Genomic DNA, 17,204 nt, shown 5'->3' with positions numbered 1-17,204 from the left:
TGACATTACGTTGATGCAGAGGCTGAGTGTATTTGGTATCTTATTGATATTAATATATTATATTTATTGAAATAAGACTATTATTTTCAGATTTACTGTATTTTTTCACATATGATTTACTATGCTTATTTAGCTAATCACTGAAGTAGGACCATTTTCTTGAAAACATCGATAGTAAGCTAGCAAATATGTTCTGACTTGCATTTTTTTACTTTAGATCGGAAGCTACGATGTTCAACAAGCCGGAGAAAATATTTGTGCAAGGATTAAATCCAATAGTCACGAAAAGGTCATATATATTGGTGGTTGGGCTGAATTTGGGGCATCTACCGTTATTCGATACGCAGCAGCATTGCTCCGAACCAGGAGAACCGTTCTGGAACCATGCTTTGACAGGATAATTTTCTTAGATTGCTCAAAGTGGAAAAATAGAAGAGCAATGCAGAGGGAAATTATAAGAGAATTGAAACTTGACCACGCTATAATGACTATTCTAGATAAGCAAGACGAAGAGGATGATTTTAAGGGAATTGATGAAAGCTCAAGGAATGAGATGGACAGTGTTTCTCAAGTGATTGATCAAACCCTCGGTGCCACCAAATTTGTTATGTGTTTTCTCAATGGAAGTGACAACGAGATTGATGTGAGCCTCTTTGGCATTCCTCAGTTTGCAACATATAGAAACAACATAATGCTATGGACCTTCACAAGAAGTTCCCTTACCACGCATCAACACAATAAAAAAGCTGGTGAGCTAAGATATACTCGTGTTCATTGGGATTTCTATAGAATAATACCTCCTTTTGGAAGTTCACATTTGTGTGGACTACTGCACCAGCATGCAGCCACCATTGTTGATCATGGTCTAGGTATGCAAGACATCAACCCGACAATGGTCGCAGAATGTTTCCTCTATGGGTTATTTCTGTGTTATAATTTTCACGTTGCCACAAAACTTGATTGGCTTTCGCATGCTTCGAACTATTGGATATGCGATGCAATCATAAAAGGTGACAGAGCTAGGGATATTAGTAACACAGTGCATGGAGAGATAATTTGGGAGTGTGACGCTTCTTTGATTGACTGGGTGCTTGAAAATAATATGCAATATATCAAGCCTCCTATTCTGGTAGTTAAAGATGATGATGTCTACAAGGAAGGGCCATATCGTTGGATTTCAGTCACAACGAGAAATATGGAAATAAGTGGCTTCAAGACTATACCTGCAACAACATCATCTTTATTTTTGGCATTTGAAAGATTCAATCACTCATCAATTTTATCAAATGGCTTGTTTGAAAATTCTAGCAACCTTGGTGTGTTAGTTCTCTGTTCTTGTGCCTTCAACTTTGCATCACCTCCTTTCCTCAGGTGTCAAAGCCTCAGATTCCTTGGATTGGACCACTGCACAACTAGCAAAATAGGTGAAGAAGAAAATCATAATCATACAGAATGGGCATGCTTGTATAACCTTTTGGTGCTGGACCTCCGCTACACAGGCTGGGATGAAATCTTATCTGAGGAAAAAATATGTCTCATGAAAAATATTACAGAACTAAATATAGAAGGTGTGAGGTGTTGGCAGTACACAACTCAGCTAAAAGGACGGCTACCTAACCTTCAAAGGCTCCGAATAATCAGACCAACATGTCCATGTGTGACTTCAAATGATGTTGATGACTCATTTATAGACAAGACATGCATGGAAATACTTGATTTGTCGGGGAACAGTGACATGAAAAATCTTCCAGCAAGCCTATCCGGAGCGAGCAGCCTTCAGATGCTCGTACTTGATGGCTGTGATGGACTGGAAAATGTTGGTGTCCCTAGCCGGCTACCGGCTTCCCTCAGGTGCTTCAGCTTTGATGGATATGGGCCTGCTTCCCAGCGTACACTAACCATCGAGCTACCTCCGAAACACTTTCGCCCGTCTACTGCAGAAGATGAGAAGGATATCATGACCTCCAAGATCTCCCTAGAAGGATGCACAGAATTGGATAATCTGTTTGTGCGTGGCCTAAACAACCTCGTGGAACTGGACCTCTCTGGAACAGCAATCAAGATACTTGACTTCAAGACCATGGTGGTGCAAGTCCCAGGGCTCAAGCGGCTCTTTCTAATAGGATGCAAGCACCTTCGTGCAATCATTTCTTTGCCCGTGACCAGTGCAGAGTTGATATGCATAGATACACGGGATGGAATCATGCGTCCTCGACCCTCCATCGACACAAAAAAATTCTTCCGCTTGAAGTTGCATGTTGTTGTTGTGGATGCTAGGATTGCTTATTCTTTCAAGCAATTATTATTACCTCCTCATTTATTAAGGGTTCCAGCTGAGGATATTTATTTTAAAATCCATATCACTTCCTCGCCCCGCGTGTATGATGGGGTTGTTCAATTTGAAGAAACCAACAACGAGAAGTTCGACCACTATGATCAAGGGAGCTTGCAACAGCTTATTCCAGCAGGCAAGTACATTGATGTCCTTAGCATGGTTGAAGATCCTCCAATGCAGGCTTTCCCGCAGCCTCCGGCTACAGAGCTGGACCGACATATGGAGATTGCTGAAGGGAGCTGCTACGTGGAAAGCGGACTGGAAAGAGAACTTGGTCTGCTGATGGAGATTGTTGAATCCTTGCATTTGCACGATGTCTCGATACATGCTACTATTCGTAACGATATATGCAGGTGGAGCTATCTTAGGTGGTGCCGCGTGGAGAGGTGCCCCAAGTTGGATACCATCTTCCCTTCAAGGAGCTATGGGTTTTCTACATTGCAGACCTTGTGGGCATCAGATCTCCTAATGGCCCACCAGATTTGGAGTAAAGGTTCACCCTATTCCTCCTTCGAAAATTTACAGCACCTCCACCTGCAATCATGTCCGAGGCTCCAGTTCATGATCCCTGTGTGGGTTTACCCCTTCCCCTGCTTGGAGACGCTCCACATCATCCACTGCGGCGACCTTGTGCACGTCTTTGAGCTGGATAGAGAATACGTCAAGGAAATAATCACCGATGGCCTATTATTCCCGAGGCTGAAGACCATCCACCTGCATGACCTCCCGAAGCTGCGACAGATATCCAAGGTAAAAACGGTGGCCCCTGCGCTCGAGAGCATCAGGATCAGGGGATGTTGGGGCCTGCGCACGCTGCCATCCGTGGGGGGCCGTGCCCTAGGTGAGAGGAAGCCAACCGTCGAGATTGAGAAGGACGTGTGGGACGCTCTGGAGTGGGACGCCGGCGATCGCCCGGACCACTTCGAGGTGCCCGTACACTCGCGCTACTACAAGAAGAAACTGCCCAGAGTCTCCTTCCTCAGGTACGATACTACCGAATGCATCTTTGCTCTTTTAATTCTGCACTGCTCCTGTTCGTATTCAGTTAGTGACTGACCATTTTCTCGCATCGCCTAGGTGAACTTTACACCTCTGTGTTTCTTCCATCGCTATGTGCAAGTGATGGACGCATCTCCTGCTGCTGGGTGATCATGTGTTTGGTTTGCTTGTGTGCTTCCTTCGATTGCTGGCCTCCAGGGAGACCGTTGGTCATCCATGGACCCATCGCCTCTCCCTGCTCTTGTCTTTTATTCTTGTCAATGCCTTATGTGCGAGCTTATGGTGGCTCTCACCCTATATTTGTGTTGTGGCTTCCCAATAAGAAGGTGGAGGACAGGTCTGTGCCTGCGTACACAGACCTGGCCCTAGTGTGTGCCTTGCGTCGTCCACCAGACTGCATTTGTGTGTGGCTTTCATGAGTGCTTTGCTATGTTTTTGGATTTGTAACAGCTGCCTACATGTACGTGCCTGCCTGCATCATCAAGGCTGGCTGCGTGTGAGTGTGATTTGGTTGAGTGCTCGCTATGAATCTGAACCAAGAAACAGAGCAATGATGGTTGTGGTGTGTGCTTTGCCTGTTATGCGGGAGCAGCTACGTGTGCCGGTTGTTTCAACTACCTGCCTCTGTGTGAATCATTGACCTATTTGTCAAATTTTCTTCACCACAAGCATCAGTTGTATTGTATGACTGTTCATGGCCAGTCTTCAAGTGGTGGTTTCAACTAGTATTATGATTATGAACATATTACAATGCTCGCATGCTTTATCTTACCGACAAAGAATTCAGCATTTAAACTGAAGCTTCTATCTGCGAAGCATATATATATAAAGTTTAGTGATGGCAACACATCATGCAAATTGTCAACAAAGGAAACCAGCACAGGTTAGCGGCATGGAAACAATTTGGAGCAACATCAGTCTATACACACGTCAGGTTCCCAGCACGAAACATGCAGCATTGTATTAGAGCATTACTGAAGCGCATCGCCAGAACAATGAACAATGGCAACTATCATAACTAAATGAAGTCGGGTGCTTTCGCAAAAAAAAAATGAAGTCGGGTGACAAATTGTGATCTCTCGAACATATTTAAAGAAGATACATCACTATTACTTGCATGAAGTTGATCTCACTCTGAATTTCAAGAAACATTCGAATGAAGCTTCTCTAATTTGGTCCAATCAAATAGGCATAACAAAACAGGTGTGCAAAGTAATATTCGGACATATAGGGATATGAAAAACATTACATTTACACATTCCTTTGAATAGTGTCAACACATCAAGTAAAATGCCAAGAGAAGAAACACTACAATTTAGCAACATGGCAACAATTTTCTAGACCACATAATTCATCATCACGGCAACCAAAGTTTCCAGACAAAAATATCAGAACTAGCAAGAACTCGAATCCCTCACACAGCTTGCTGCATACGGTGCAGCAAGTCGAGAATCGGACCGGAAGATTCGGCCTCGACAGCCAGCTCTCTCACCATCACCTCCGCGGCACACAACTCCTTGGGCAGCTCCGCGTTGAGCACAAGGTGGGAGAAATGCTGGTCCAGCACCAACCCCATGGCCCTTGTCACGGCCCCGAGCGACGGCACGCTCGCACACTGCTCCAGCCCCGGCAGGGATGCCGTCTCCGGGCAAGCCCGCGCCACCGGGAACCTCCAGTACTTGCCTACCCACTTGGAGAGGTAGCTCAACAGGGCGGCCACCTCAGCGCCGTCCAGCTCGGCCACGGCCGCGGCGAGGACCACAGAGTCGACGCAGTCCGCAGTCCTCGACGCGAACAGGTAGTGCAGGCAGACCTCGGGGGAGGTGAACCCGTCGTGGCCCATCATGAGCAGCAAGGCGGCCTGGCGCGCGGCAGCGTTCTCCTTCTTCCCCGTGGTCTTGTCCTTGCACTTGCTGACGGCGAGCAGCGCGGCGTCCTTCCAGCGGCCCTTGACGGCCGCCATGGCGTCGTAGGCGGCGTCGGAGGCCGGGGAGAGGAAGCAGCGGAGCGCGGCGAGGAGCTCGGAGGCGCGGAGGTCGGCGGCCTGGCGGAGGACCGCGCAGACGAGGTCGGGGCGGGCGGCGTCGGCGAGGGAGGCGAGGAGGTCGGACTGCGGGTGCGGGATGGCGCGCGCGTCCGCGAGGGCGAGGACCACGGCGTGGTCGGAGAGGTGGGATGCGGTGGAGGCGACGAGGGCGGCGAGGGTGGTGGGGAGGTATGGCGCGGCGGCGCGGACCGCGAGGGGGAGGTTGGGGGAGGGGGGCGGGAGGGAGAGGGAGTGGGAGAGGGCGGCGAGGAAGGAGGCGAGGAGGGCGCGGAAGCGCGGGGCGGTGAGGGAGGAGGCGGAGAGGGAGGCGGCGAGGGAGGAGGCGGCGGTGGCGAGCGTCGGGTCGGCGGGGGAGAGGGACCAGACGGTGGGTGGGATCGGGGTGGGGAGCGCGGAGGAGGTCGGAGGCGGCGGCGGCGCTGGGGTGAGCACGAGGTGGGCGGCGGTGGTGGCCGGGGTGGGGTTAGTGATGGCGGCGAGGAGCGTCATGGCGCCGCCGACGAGGGACAGAGAGAGGAAGGGGATTAGGGTTTAACGGGAGTTGGATCGAGAATGACGAGGACGGCTGGGTTTGAGGTCTATGTGTTGGCGCGCGTGGCCCGTCGGCCTACCTCCACTCGACTAGAGGGCTTAAACTGGACCGATGGTTAGGTGCTGTTCATTAGTGGGCCTCAACGTGTAGGCTAAGGATGGCAATGGTAGGGTATGGAATTGAGCAATATCATATCTATACCTGTATCCATGAGTATGAAATCTTAATCATATCCATATCTATGGTTATGAAATTATACCCCAACTCATACCCGACGGATACCTATATTTATTGGGTATCAAATTCGTGGATCAAATAGTATACACATTATTCATAATTTACATTCAGCGATTATCTAACTCAATAACATGTAGTTGAGTATATAACAATTATCGAAATTTATGAAGCACAATCAGGTACTCATGAAATAAAAGTTAACAAGATTAGACAGTCACATGACATATCGCTAATTGATAACAACTTAATATAGGTTTGAAAAAACTAAATAACTTGGCTATTTAATTGTATGGGTAGGGTGTGGGTATATACATGGGTACAAGGCTATACTATTGCCCTACCCGTGATTTAATGGGTTAGGGTATTGGTATTATCCAATAGTATAAAATTGGACATATACCTTGCAGGTACTAAATTTCTCACTTTTACTATAGGCTAGGCTAGATGGACTAGGACAAGAAAATAAGCCCACATATAGGAGGTGCCCAAGCCCATTTACATAATGAAGGTTCGCCTAAACAAATCTACAAAATGAGCCTCTTAAAATTTCAAAACCTTGTGAAACAAGAATTCTACGGATGCTCGGTCGGTACAAAATCTTAGGTAACAAACGACCTTGCAGTCAATCTGCCGAAAATGAGGGACGGAAGGGACGAGTGAAAGGGAGGAATGTGATGGCGTGTAACTCACACGTTCGTTGGGAACCCCAAGAGGAAGGTATGATGCGCACAGCAGCAAGTTTTCCCTCAGAAAGAAACCAAGGTTTATCGAACCAGGAGGAGCCAAGAAGCACGTTGAAGGTTGATGGCGGCGGGATGTAGTGCGGCGCAACACCAGGGATTTTGGCACCAACGTGGAACCTGCACAACACAACCAAAGTACTTTGCCCCAACGAAACAGTGAGGTTGTCAATCTCACCGGCTTGCTGTAACAAAGGATTAACCGTATTGTGTGGAAGATGATTGTTTGCAGAAAACAGTAGAACAAGTATTGCAGTAGATTGTATTTCAGTATAGAGAATTGGACCGGGGTCCACAGTTCACTAGAGGTGTCTCTCCCATAAGATAAACAGCATGTTGGGTGAACAAATTACAGTTGGGCAATTGACAAATAAAGAGGGCATGACCATGCACATACATATTATGATGAGTATAGTGAGATTTAATTGGGCATTACGACAAAGTACATAGACCGCCATCCAGCATGCATCTATGCCTAAAAAGTCCACCTTCAGGTTATCATCCGAACCCCCTCCAGTATTAAGTTGCAAAGCAACAGACAATTGCATTAAGTATGGTGCGTAATGTAATCAACAACTACATCCTTAGGCATAGCATCAATGTTTTATCCCTAGTGGCAACAGCACAACACAACCTTAGAACTTTCTGTCACTGTCCCAGGTGTCAATGGAGGCATGAACCCACTATCGAGCATAAATACTCCCTCTTGGAGTTACAAGCATCTACTTGGCCAGAGCATCTACTAGTAACGGAGAGCATGCAAGATCATAAACAACACATAGACATAACTTTGATAATCAACATAACAAGTATTCTCTATTCATCGGATCCCAACAAACGCAACATATAGAATTACAGATAGATGATCTTGATCATGTTAGGCAGCTCACAAGATCCGACAATGAAGCACAATGGGGAGAAGACAACCATCTAGCTACTGCTATGGACCCATAGTCCAGGGGTAGACTACTCACTCATCACTCCGGAGGCGACCATGGCGGCGTAGAGTCCTCCGGGAGATGATTCCCCTCTCCGGCAGGGTGTTGACTGCCAAAACCCACCGGCGGGCAGCGGCTTGTCAACACTGTAGAGCCGGGAAGAGCCTAGAGCTGCGGCTGGCTGAGACCCCTCCGAGCGACGGCCCACAATGCTCTTCTGGTCACACGCGGCGATGCGAAGTGCAAGGGCGTGCCACCTGACCTATACCTGGTCAGGAAGGTGATGGGGATGCCTCGCTTAGTTTCCTGCATGGCATACACGTAAACATTAAATACGAGCCTCGATCGGCTCTCAGGTTATCCTGTGAATCGGCTCAAAGAGCCGATCCACCCATGATTCGTACGGGGTGCACGAATATATGGTGATCCTGCTTGATCAAGATAAAGCTAATGAGATCTACGACGATTTAGGGTTTTCACCGCATAATCGGATCATCCTACTCCAGGTTGGGCCTCGCGGCCACGCACGGTGATCGTAAGCCGATCCTAAACAAGGCCTAAAAACCAACATGAAGTTGATCCTCGGAACATCCTGTTTAGGACTTGCGAACGCCACCCTACGTGCCGCTGGATCCTCCCCCCCTTTGTAAGGCCTAACTATTGCAGATATTAAACTAATCCTTGCAGAACAAGGAGCAATCGTAACGGATCAGATCTACTAAATAATGATCAAGCGGGGTGCCGCCCCCACACCTGAGATAGATGTGAGGGCGGCTAGACATGCAAGGGTTGCACTACGTAAGCATGTTATACGAAGAGCTATGCTAACCCTAACACATCTATGATAACTACGTTGCTCGCCATCAAAGACGCTTCAGTACGAGCAACGCATGAACAACGTGGAGCTTGTGCTGCCTAGATCGCAAGATGCGATCTAGGCAGCATGTCGCTTACCTGGTAGAAACCCTCGAGACGAAGGAGTTGGCGATGCGCCGAGATTGGTTTGTTTTGGGTTGAACGTGAGTTGTTGTTTATTCCATAAACCCTAGATACATATTTATAGTCCAGCGGACTTTCTAACGTGGGAATAATCCCCACCGTGCACAAGTAAAACTCTATCTTCTAAACCGACACGTAATCTAATATGTTACAGATACAAGGGCCAACTAGCCCAAACTTTGCATGTAAGGCCGATCCACGTAATTCTTCCATGTATACTTCTCTTACGGCCCACCTCCTGATTTGGCCAAAATCTGGTGATAACACATGCCCCCCTGGTTTTGGCAATGATAATTCCAAAACCACTCTGTTTTTCCTCTGAAGGGTCATGTCGTGGCAGAGCAGAGCCGTTTGCAGCGTCCATCATCATTATGCCCTGTCTTCTCAGCTTCTCTGCAAAATTCGATAACTCTGACATCACCCCCCTCGGAAACTATAATGGCATTAATTCCCACCAGGCTTCTCATTATTTAACTGTGCCGATTGATTAGCTCTCTTTATCCCCTTCTTCTGTTCCAGCCATCGGCACCCAAAAAACCCTCTTCTCCTGTAGCAATGTCTTCCTCTTCCTCTTCCTTCTCAAACCTCTTCCCCCAATCCTCGCCGAAGAAGAAGAACGAGGACAACCCTCACTCCGAGGTGAACCCCCTCTCCTCCGACAATGAGAAGAAAGAAGGAGGAGTAGCGAAGGCCAAGGCCTCCCCCTCCGCCAAGCTCCCGCCGAAGAAGCGCTCTCGCATATGGGCGGACAGCGAGGACGAAGATGACGACGAAGAAGGAGAAGAGGAGGAGGAAGATGAATCTTCCTCCTCCGCCGGGTACCCGCCAACCAAGCGCTTCCGCTCCTGGGCGGACAGCGAGGATGATGATGATGACGAGGAGGAAGAGGCTCCGGCCAAGGGCTGGGGCAGCAGCGACGAGGAGCTTCCTGGGAGCAGCGCCGACGACATCGACGGCGGTGATGACGAGGACAGCGACGACTAGTAGAATAGGACTAGTAGTAGCAGTGCACTAGGCACCAGATCCCTCTTTTGAGAGCCATCGGCTCTTTCTTGTAAAGCCGCTCCCTTGAATTAATGAAATTGTTCTTTCAATCAATCCAATTTCATTCCTTTCGCCTATCTCGCCAAGGCCGATAGCAACGTATCGGACTTCTTTTCTTTTGGACGCCCATGAAGCCGGCCTCTCATGTCAATTCGCCCATTGGTCAAGCACTTTTCAATTTGAGGCTGCGATTCGATATCTGACCATAATTCTTCGCAATCCCTGAGCCGATGACTGCTCATCGGCTATTTTGAGAATCCAGTCCCTTTGCAGCGACAGGACAGTCCAAAATCTGTAGAAGCCGACGGCCTCCTTCTCTGATCCCTCTCCATAGCTTCAGCAATCTTCTTTCGCAACCGGAACTGCTTTCAGAGAGGATCACAATGCAGGGTCGGTCGATGCAACTCCAATCGGTTTCTTAAGAACCAAATATCTATGTAGTCCGTTGCCCCCCGAGCCTTCATCAAGGCGAGAACAGTAGTGAGCCAACTACATGTGCCACCATCGGCTTCCGAATCGTAATGCAGAATCAGCCGATCCCATCAAAATCGGCTCTCCAAAGAATTTTTAAGGCGGGCTGCCCCCCGAGCCTTAATCAAGGCGAGAACGTTAATGGATCAGCCAAATGCGCCGCCCATGTAAGGTCAGCCGATCTCAACAGAATCGGCTCCCCACAGCAGAGAACCTTCAGGGCGAGCTGCCCCCCGAGCTTCTTCAGTCCACTTCTCGCGCCTTGCAGGTTAGATCGGCTCCTTTCCTTCGGTGGATCTGATACAACCCACCCTTAACCTGATCTGCACATCCATGCTGCTCTTGGCATTGGTCAGGGTCATGATCCCTCAAACCTGCCCCAGCTGATACTGCGAACTTGAAGGAGTTCAGAAGTTCTTGAAGAGAAGATCTGAGTCATCAAACCACTCCATTGAGGAGCCCTTCCATTATAATCTCTCTTCGCAGCTCACTTCCTGCTCCATTGACCCTCTGCTCATAACGGTTGTACCTCTGGAGTCGATGGTCATGCATCAGCTTTCTACCCTTAAGTCGATGCCTGCTGCATCGGCTGTGCTTAAAAATTTTCGAATTTTATTTGGCCGATTTTCTTAATCGGCCCCCCAATGTTTCACTGCACGCATGTTTACACACGTTTATCTGCACATGTTCATCCAACTGTATGCCCCCCGAGCCGAATCTGCCAGATGACTGCAGATATCGGCTTTTATGGTTAGCCAGGGTACAGCACTTGCACGTCGGCTCCGTAAGGATCCATGCTGACTTTCATCTGCCGATGTGGCCGCTGCCTAGTGGATCGTTGCTGAACACAAGCAGAATATGTGCTGAATATGTGGTGACATAATTTTGGCCGATTGCTGGAATCGGTCTCCATATCCATTGGAGCGCTGACTGAAGGTTCTGTAACGTTCCTTCATAATTTTTGGGGCCGATCACAGGGATCAGCCTCGCCCCGTTTGCTCATTGATTTGTCTTTGCTACTCGGTCAGGCTGGATAACACCAACCCAACCTCTGACTTGATGCGCCTGCTGTCGTCCACCTTGAGTGCATCGTAGACTCGTGGAGCACTAAGCTCCGTCGGAAGGACGAGCACCATATTTGTACCAGCCGATGTTTCATCATCGGCTTTCCTTTGCTTGGGGCGCCACTCTATTTTCCGTGGACGACCCTCTTCATCCAGGGTTCGCTGAACTTTCGCAGCCAGATCAGGCCGTGCCTTTCTTAGCGTATGCAGGTATAACCTTTCGGCTTCCTCCAGGCCGCGCAATCGCTGAACCCTGCGCTTTTGTGAACGGCTGAGTCCGTCAGGGCACCACCTTGGACGGTGATACCTGTCTTCTTCTTCTTCTAGTCCCTCGTCTTCGGAATCCTCGAGATCTGCCCAACGAGGTGACTCAGCGCGTTTGCTCTGTGGCGGGAGAGGCCCTAAGCGCTCGAACACAGACACGTTGGCTGCCTCCTTCTTCTTCTTGTTGCATTCTGGGCAATTGCCGATTGTGGGCAATCGGCTCATTCCTGAATCCCAGCAGTGTCTGAAGAATGGGCAGTCCCAGTGCCTGGCGTTGTCATCTTGCTCCCTTGATTGTTCCGTGGCTCGGCGCTCGTGCTCCTCCTCATCGCGATCATGCCGACGATGTCTTCTGGCTTCTCTAGCCAGACGATCTCCTTCATCATCATAGCTGGACCGTCGGCGTTGGTCATACTGACTCACATATTTGTTGAGGAGGTGATCAGAGAGGGGTCGCTGATATCTCATATTCTTCACTTCTCCCTCTGTGACGTAGCGCTTGCCATCATGACGGAGCCGATCGCGTGGAGCGGCCTCCTCTGTGTCCTTGCTACGAGAGCTGCTGCCCTCGTCTCCGTCTTTGCCAGAGTGGTTCCCAGGTCCTACCATGTTGATGCTGAACGAGTGTCCTGGTTGGCACCTCCCAGGGTAAGTACCGTTAATCCTGTCAACGGTACGCGCCGGTGAATTAGGCACTCCTGGTGCCGCCGACGTGCACGACAACGGCAGACGGGGCTGGAGTGGCACTTTTCCTCGGTAGGTCCCGAGAGCTGGCTCTAATAGAGAGTGCTGATTCTTCATGACCTCCTTGATCATCCGAACGGCGACATGCTCCAAAGTATTCACCAGGCTCTCGGAACGGAGACGCAACGAGTGAGCCACCATGCCACCAATCTCCTGGCGCACGGCCCTGGTACGTTCCTCTGAAGGGACAGATAGATCCACTTCATCGAGTGCGCCTTCTGGTGAGAACCCCTTCCGCCTGACGCCATGCGAACGGGTTCTGTGATATGAGCCGATGAGGTCGGCTTCGAGGGTGGCCTTGGTCTCGTCATATCTCTTCTTGAGCTCGTCAGGCAGCTCCTCGTAGGTGACTGGCGTGCCGTCCGCCATCTCAGATGTAGATGGCGATGTGGTTGATGTAGACGATTGTCCCACCGGGCGTGCCAGAATGTGTTGACTGCCAAAACCCACCGGCGGGCAGCGGCTTGTCAACACTGTAGAGCCGGGAAGAGCCTAGAGCTGCGGCTGGCTGAGACCCCTCCGAGCGACGGCCCGCAATGCTCTTCTGGTCACACGCGGCGATGCGAAGTGCAAGGGCGTGCCACCTGACCTATACCTGGTCAGGAAGGTGATGGGGATGCCTCGCTTAGTTTCCTGCATGGCATACACGTAAACATTAAATACGAGCCTCGATCGGCTCTCAGGTTATCCTGTGAATCGGCTCAAAGAGCCGATCCACCCATGATTCGTACGGGGTGCACGAATATATGGTGATCCTGCTTGATCAAGATAAAGCTAATGAGATCTACGACGATTTAGGGTTTTCACCGCATAATCGGATCATCCTACTCCAGGTTGGGCCTCGCGGCCACGCACGGTGATCGTAAGCCGATCCTAAACAAGGCCTAAAAACCAACATGAAGTTGATCCTCGGAACATCCTGTTTAGGACTTGCGAACGCCACCCTACGTGCCGCTGGATCCTCCCCCCCTTTGTAAGGCCTAACTATTGCAGATATTAAACTAATCCTTGCAGAACAAGGAGCAATCGTAACGGATCAGATCTACTAAATAATGATCAAGCGGGGTGCCGCCCCCACACCTGAGATAGATGTGAGGGCGGCTAGACATGCAAGGGTTGCACTACGTAAGCATGTTATATGAAGAGCTATGCTAACCCTAACACATCTATGATAACTACGTTGCTCGCCATCAAAGACGCTTCAGTACGAGCAACGCATGAACAACGTGGAGCTTGTGCTGCCTAGATCGCAAGATGCGATCTAGGCAGCATGTCGCTTACCTGGTAGAAACCCTCGAGACGAAGGAGTTGGCGATGCGCCGAGATTGGTTTGTTTTGGGTTGAACGTGAGTTGTTGTTTATTCCATAAACCCTAGATACATATTTATAGTCCAGCGGACTTTCTAACGTGGGAATAATCCCCACCGTGCACAAGTAAAACTCTATCTTCTAAACCGACACGTAATCTAATATGTTACAGATACAAGGGCCAACTAGCCCAAACTTTGCATGTAAGGCCGATCCACGTAATTCTTCCATGTATACTTCTCTTACGGCCCACCTCCTGATTTGGCCAAAATCTGGTGATAACACAGGGTGCCGGAGGCGATCTCCTGGATCCCCCGAGATGGGATCGGCGGCGGCGGCGTCTCTGGAAGGTTTTCCGTATCGTGGCTCTCGGTACTGGGGGTTTCGCAACGGAGGCTTTAAGTAGGCGGAAGGGCAGGTCAGGAGGCGGCACGAGGGCCCCACACCACAGGGCCGCGCGGCCAAGGGGGGGCCGCGCCGCCCTAGGGTCTGGGCACCTCGTGGCCCCACTTCGTCTCCTCTTCGGACTTCTGAAAGCTTCGTGGCAAAATAGGACCCTGGGCGTTGATTTCGTCCAATTCCGAGAATATTTCGTTACTAGGATTTCTGAAACCAAAAACAATGACAAAGAATCGGCACTTCGGCATCTTGTTAATAGGTTAATTCCAAAAAATGCACGAATATGACATAAAGTGTGCATAAAACATGTAGATAACATCAATAATGTGGCATGGAACATAAGAAATTATCGATACGTCGGAGACGTATCAGCATCCCCAAGCTTAGTTCTGCTCGTCCCAGCGGGTAAAACGATAACACGGATAATTTCACGGAGTGACATGCCATCATAACCTTGATCATACTATTTGTAAAGCATATGTAGTGAATGCAGCGATCAAAACAATGTATATGACATGAGTAAACAAGTGAATCATATAGCAAAGACTTTTCATGAATAGCACTTCAAGACAAGCATCAATAAGTCTTGCATAAGAGTTAACTCATAAAGCAATAATTCATAGTAAAAGCATTGAAGCAACACAAAGGAAGATTAAGTTTCAGCGGTTGCTTTCAACTTGTAACATGTATATCTCATGGATATTGTCAACATAGAGTAATATAATAAGTGCAATAAGAAAATATGTAGGAATCAATGCACAGTTCACACAAGTGTTTGCTTCTTGAGGTGGAGAGAAATAGGTGAACTGACTCAACAATGAAAGTAAAAGAATTGTTCTCCATAGAGGAAAAGCATCGATTGCTATATTTGTGCTAGAGCTTTGATTTTGAAAACATGAAACAATTTTGTCAACGGTAGTAATAAAGCATATGTATCATGTAAATTATATCTTACAAGTTGCAAGCCTCATGCATAGTATACTAATAGTGCCCGCACCTTGTCCTAATTAGCTTGGACTACCGGATCATCACAATGCACATGTTTTAACCAAGTGTCACAAAGGGGTACCTCTATGCCGCCTGTACAAAGGTCTAAGGAGAAAGCTCGCATTGGATTTCTCGCTATTGATTATTCTCAACTTAGACATCCATACCGGGACAACATAGACAACAGATAATGGACTCCTCTTTTATGCATAAGCATGTAACAACAATTAATAATTCTTCTCATATGAGATTGAGGATATATGTCCAAAACTGAAACTTCCACCATGGATCATGGCTTTAGTTAGCGGCCCAATGTTCTTCTCTAACAATATGCATGCTTAACCATAAGGTGGTAGATCGCTCTTACTTCAGACAAGACGGACATGCATAGCAACTCACATGAAATTCAACAAAGAGTAGTTGATGGCGTCCCCAGTAAACATGGTTATCGCACAACAAGCAACTTAATAAGAGATAAAGTGCATAATTATATATTCAATACCACAATAGTTTTTAAGCTATTTGTCCCATGAGCTATATATTGCAAAGGTGAATGATGGAATTTTAAAGGTAGCACTCAAGCAATTTACTTTGGAATGGCGGGAAATACCATGTAGTAGGTAGGTATGGTGGACACAAATGGCATAGTGGTTGGCTCAAGTATTTTGGATGCATGAGAAGTATTCCCTCTCGATACAAGATTTAGGCTAGCAAGGCTTATTTGAAACAAACACAAGGATGAACCGGTGCAGCAAAACTCACATAAAAGACATATTGAAAACATTATAAGACTCTACACCGTCTTCCTTGTTGTTCAAACTCAATACTAGAAATTATCTAGACCTTAGAGAGACCAAATATGCAAACCAAATTTTAGCATGCTCTATGTATTTCTTCATTAATGGGTGCAAAGCATATGATGCAAGAGCTTAAACATGAGCACAACAATTGCCAAGTATCACATTACCCAAGACATTATAGCAATTACTACATGTATCATTTTCCAATTCCAACCATATAACAATTTAACGAAGGAGAAACTTCGCCATGAATACTATGAGTAGAAACTAAGGACATACTTGTCCATATGCTACAGCGGAGCGTGTCTCTCTCCCATAAAGTGAATGCTAGGATCCATTTTATTCAAACAAAACAAAAACAAAAACAAACCGACGCTCCAAGCAAAGCACATAAGATGTGATGGAATAAAAATATAGTTTCAGGGGAGGAACCTGATAATGTTGTCGATGAAGAAGGGGATGCCTTGGGCATCCCCAAGCTTAGACGCTTGAGTCTTCTTAATATATGCAGGGGTGAACCACCGGGGCATCCCCAAGCTTAGAGCTTTCACTCTCCTTGATCATGTTGCATCATACTCCTCTCTTGATCCTTGAAAACTTCCTCCACACCAAACTTAGAACAACTCATTAGAGGGTTAGCGACAATAAAAATTAACATGTTCAGAGGTGACACAATCATTCTTAACACTTCTGGACATTGCATAAAGCTACTGGACATTAATGGATCAAAGAAATTCATCCAACATAGCAAAAGAGGCAATGCGAAATAAAAGGCAGAATCTGTCAAAACAGAACAGTTCGTATTGACGAATTTTATCGAGGCACCAGACTTGCTCAAATGAAAATGCTCAAATTGAATGAAAGTTGCGTACATATCTGAGGATCACTCACGTAAATTGGCATAATTTTCTGAGTTACCTACAGGGAAAACAGCCCAGATTCGTGACAGCAAAGAAATCTGTTTCTGCGCAGTAATCCAAATCTAGTATGAACTTTTCTATCAACGACTTTACTTGGCACAACAAAACACTAAACTAAGATAAGGAGAGGTTGCTACAGTAGTAAACAACTTCTAAGACACAAAATAAAAACAAAGTACTGTAGGTAAAAACATGGGTTGTCTCCCATAAGCGCTTTTCTTTAACGCCTTTCAGCTAGGCGCTGAAAGTGTGTATCAAGTATTATCAAGAGATGGTGTATCGTTATCACAAGCTACCCCATCCGTGATGGTACTAAGGCTTTATCAATTTTAGGCCTATAGTAATATTTCTTTGGTTTAGGCACTTTAGAGACATA

General features: G+C 47.7%; 2 protein-coding genes across 2 annotated transcripts in view; one reads left to right on the top strand and one right to left on the bottom strand.

The window, feature by feature from the left end:
* LOC127340757 (uncharacterized) overlaps positions 1 to 3,986 on the top strand; it is a 33,400-nt gene extending 29,414 nt beyond the window's left edge. The window contains exons 4-5 of the mRNA XM_051366507.2: positions 218 to 3,318; positions 3,413 to 3,986. Coding sequence (XP_051222467.1) covers positions 218 to 3,318; positions 3,413 to 3,416 — 3,105 coding nt within the window. The 3' untranslated portion in view covers positions 3,417 to 3,986. The remainder of the gene's footprint in view (positions 1 to 217; positions 3,319 to 3,412) is intronic.
* Positions 3,987 to 4,571: 585 nt separating this feature from the next.
* On the bottom strand, positions 4,572 to 5,973 carry LOC127340758 (uncharacterized). The gene has a single exon (XM_071827844.1). It carries the CDS (start codon positions 5,868 to 5,870, stop codon positions 4,749 to 4,751), a length of 1,122 nt encoding a protein of 373 aa, XP_071683945.1. The 5' UTR covers positions 5,871 to 5,973; the 3' UTR covers positions 4,572 to 4,748.
* Positions 5,974 to 17,204: the final 11,231 nt, after the last annotated feature.

The sequence above is a fragment of the Lolium perenne genome, chromosome 3 (genome assembly GCF_019359855.2).
Source record: "Lolium perenne isolate Kyuss_39 chromosome 3, Kyuss_2.0, whole genome shotgun sequence".
Classification (NCBI taxonomy): domain Eukaryota; kingdom Viridiplantae; phylum Streptophyta; class Magnoliopsida; order Poales; family Poaceae; genus Lolium; species Lolium perenne.
The sequence above is the reverse complement of the archived record's forward strand: the minus strand, read 5'-3'. Positions and strand labels throughout refer to the sequence as shown.